This window comes from Gordionus sp. m RMFG-2023, chromosome 5, assembly GCF_954871325.1.
Source record: "Gordionus sp. m RMFG-2023 chromosome 5, tfGorSpeb1-WG-v2, whole genome shotgun sequence".
NCBI classification, from domain to species: domain Eukaryota; kingdom Metazoa; phylum Nematomorpha; class Gordioida; order Chordodea; family Parachordodidae; genus Gordionus; species Gordionus sp. m RMFG-2023.
The window spans coordinates 13,966,952-13,970,925 of NC_088779.1; the positions used below are offsets into that span (position 1 = coordinate 13,966,952).

Below are 3,974 nucleotides of genomic sequence, written 5' to 3' on the forward strand. Positions count from 1 at the left end.
AGGAGTCTGGAGTTAAGAAGGCACTTAGTATTTAGAATAAATGTAAGGTAGTAAAAAAGATTTTAGGGTAAGAAAAAGTGGGGATTTACATATTTTTGCTAATTTTTATTTGGAATTTTTTTTGCCAATTTGTATTTATTTAAAAAAATGGTGGGAGAGAGGGGATTTTGATAGGCTTTGCGTCTAATATCAATTTTTTTGGGCAAAAATATTGAAAAAATAATTATCAATTACAGAACTTTCCTGCTCACAACCCGTTACTGGTTAACTGTGCATATATGCACCACCTCCTATATACCTTTAGTAGTTTTTATTTTAAAAAATAATAAAAAAGATTTTTATATAGTTCAGACATTGTACTTCAAAACTGGAAAAGAAAATTATGAAAAAAATATTTTTTTATGTTCCTAAGAAACCCTCAAACTTTGCGAATTTATGAGGTCTAAAATGCAAAATTTTTTAAGTGATCTCACAAGCATATTATAAAATTATTTCGATGAAAACTAGTGTGTATATATTCTTTATAGATAAATCAATATTTATCAATCATTTTGGAATTTTTAAATAATTAAATTTTAATAGGTAACCACATAAAGTTGACTGGTGCATATATGCACCGTTAACCATTAAGCAGTATAAATTATTTTAAAAAATTCAAACAAATGAAATTTAACATAATGAATTATAATTTTTTTATATTATACTTAAAACCACTACCGTCATTAAGGGTGGGGGGAGGAGGGGTGGGTGGCTCGAGCCCCCTAAGAATTTTTTTTTTTAAATTTTATACCCAAAAAAGACCTTTTGAAAATAATTTAAAAATTTTTTTTAGCCCCCTGAGATTAAATCGAATAATATATTGTTCCTATTATAATTTTTAATCCCGATCAAATTATATGAAATTATTAGGTTCATAAATATTCAAAAGTTTAAAATTATTTTTAGCCTCTTCCTTTCTGAAGATTTTATTTTATTTATATAAAATATTATGCACCTGTTTTGTCAATTCAATCAAAATTATCAAAATAATAGATGACTAATAAAAAAATCAAGATTCTACGAAAAGATATTTAATTTTTAATAAATTTTTTTAATGAAACGTTTTCTAACAATTGAACAAGTGCTTGCTCAACTTTTTGAAGAGGAACCAATTGAAGAAAGAGATATGGTTATAATTCCGCCAAACCCCTCTGCAGTTAGTGATGAAGAAGATTTCGATGAAAATGACGTAACAAATGTCGGAGTTTTGCCTTCAGATACAGCTGGAGAATTGGAGATTCATAATTCAGTTGATGACGACCTTCCAGAACCATATTCTACAAGAAGCTATTCTCGAATTTATCACAATTTAAAATGGAGAAAAACGGATGCAATATATTCTTCAAGCCCTTTCAATGGAGAAAAAGAAGATGTAATAAAACTTGAAAATGATTTACATGGTAAAAGTCCATCAGATTAATTTTCGACGAAGACTTATATTCCCTAATTGTAGAACAAAGTAATATTTATGCTAAACAAATGAATAGACCTAACATATGCATAACCATCCAAGATATTCAGAGATTTATTGGAATTCTATTATTTACTGGATATCATTCTCTCCCACAAGAAAGAATGTACTGGTCTAATGATAGCGATATTTCTATTCCAATAATCTGGGATACAATGACCCAATTACAATTTCGAAACTTGAAATATAATATCCATTTGGCAGACAATACAAAAATAGATATACATGATAGATTTTATAAAGTTAGGCCTTATATTAATATATTGAATAATAAATTTCAGCAATTCGGAATTTTCAAACATCATTTATCAATAGATGAACAGATGATACCATATCGAGGAAGACATTCTTGCAAAATGTTCATAAATAGAAAACCAATTAGATTCGGATACAAGTCTTGGATATTTGCTTCTTCCGACGGTTACGTATTCTCATTTGATATATATCAAGGAAAAAGCGAAAATAAATATGAATTAGATGGAAATGTAATCATAAAATTATTAAAGGCATTGCAAAAACCAAATTATCATAAAATATATTTTGATAATTTCTTTTCATCATTTAAACTCTTGTCATACTTAAAACAAATGGGATATTTTGCAACTGGAACTGTGAAGGACAATAGAATAGAGCATTGCCCAGTTGAATCTATAAAGGTTGTAGCAAAAAAAGAAAGAGGATATTATGATTATAGGTTTGAAAAATTATGCGAAATATTTGTAGTTCGTTGGAATGATAATTTGGTGGTGACCGTTGCATAGACATGCCACACTATCTCTTTGCTTTCTAATGTTTCAAGGTATTCTAAGAAAATATCTTCTAAAATAAAAATTCCTCAGCCAAATATGGTAACTGCTTATAACAAACACATGGGTGGAGTTGATCTATGTGATAATCTAATATCTACATATAGAATAAAAATAAGAGGAAAAAAATGGTGGTGGCCAATATTCACCAATTTTATTGATGTAGCTTTGGTAAATTCATGGAAAATCTGGAAATTCGTGAATCGAGATGACAAGAAGAGTTTGCTTGCATTTAGACGAGAAGTTACTAACTACCTCCTTCGAACGCCATTAAAAATTGAAAAAAATTCAAGTACAGGTCACGCCAGCCAGTTTGCATTACAGTGTGAAAACCCTATTGATTCATCTGGACATTATTTATCCAAAATTATAGATGGAAAAAAACGAAGATGCAGATATTGCCATTCGCACTCAAGATATATGTGCCAAACATGTCAAATCGAATTCCATATTAAATGTTTCAAGGATTTTCATAATATATAAACATTTTCTCGTTTTTATTATAAATTACAAAAAAAGAATAAAGATATTTGTTGTTTTTTGATCTTATAATATTTTATATAATTTTTATCTTTTTTAACCTCTTAATGGTTAACGGTGCATATATGCATCAGGCTAGATTTTCTATTTAGTATTATTTTTTTTGGCTGATTTTTTTAGAATATCATATTTGAGCATTAATCAATATAATTTGAAAAAATTGAGCATTTTTATCCACTAGAAAAATCTTGACCATTAATGGGTTAAAACTTAGATCTGGGCTAGAGTTTTTGGTGTTTTTTAACTGAGGTTTTACAACCCTGAACTCGACTTGGAGTCATAAAATATTATTTTTAATTAAGTGGCCCTAAGCCGCATGAGTTGGTCATTGAATCGGCTTCAAAGTTTGCTCGATGAGTCTCAAATATTTTGAATCGGCAGACTATTATCATTTACTCCAAGTGGAAAATATTCAAAAATTTCAACGAATTAATTATTTTTAAATTCGAAATTCTAGAACTTATGTGTATTGTTGTAATTACTCGACTCATCGAGCCGACTTATAAAACAACTCATAACGCTGCTCATGAGTCTATGACTCAAAACTTAAATAGAATTGGCTACGTCGACTCAGCGTAAGCATTTAACAACATTAGCAGAGTTGGTCTATGTTTAAAAATAAATTATATTTTTTAAAATATGATAAATTTTAACCAAATTCCCTACCAAAACGGTTATTACTAAAATTAACATGGCATGAAAAAATTTATTTGTGATCCAACAAATTTATTATTTTCAACTATGTGATTCACCACCATCTTTGATTCCTCTGATTCTCTTTCTTTTAAAAAAAATTAGATAAGACTCTCTATTCAATTTATTATTATAAATCTAGCATTTTTTGATATTACCAATCGATCTCCGAACAATATTAATCTTTTTATGTTATCACTTCTGATTTTATTTTGTATATTGTTAAAAATGTATATTCAATTTTTTTGCTTTATGTTTCTAAAAATCTTCAATTAACTTCCTAATTTTTTTTTTAGCAAATTAAAATCAATCAACCAAATTTTTGAGACAATTTTTGAAGAACAAAATCGAATTTTTTTTTTTACATTTATATTATTTTATATACACTTTGTCAAAAATGACTTTTTTTCATAAATCAATTTTTA

The 3,974-nt window shown here is 27.6% G+C and overlaps 1 protein-coding gene across 1 annotated transcript; it reads left to right on the forward strand.

Annotated features, from left to right (window-relative positions):
- The first annotated feature begins 1,518 nt into the window (after positions 1–1,518).
- Positions 1,519–2,271, forward strand: LOC135930192 (piggyBac transposable element-derived protein 3-like). Its single transcript, XM_065466973.1, has one exon. The coding sequence runs from the start codon at positions 1,519–1,521 to the stop codon at positions 2,269–2,271; it is 753 nt and encodes a 250-aa protein (XP_065323045.1).
- Positions 2,272–3,974: the final 1,703 nt, after the last annotated feature.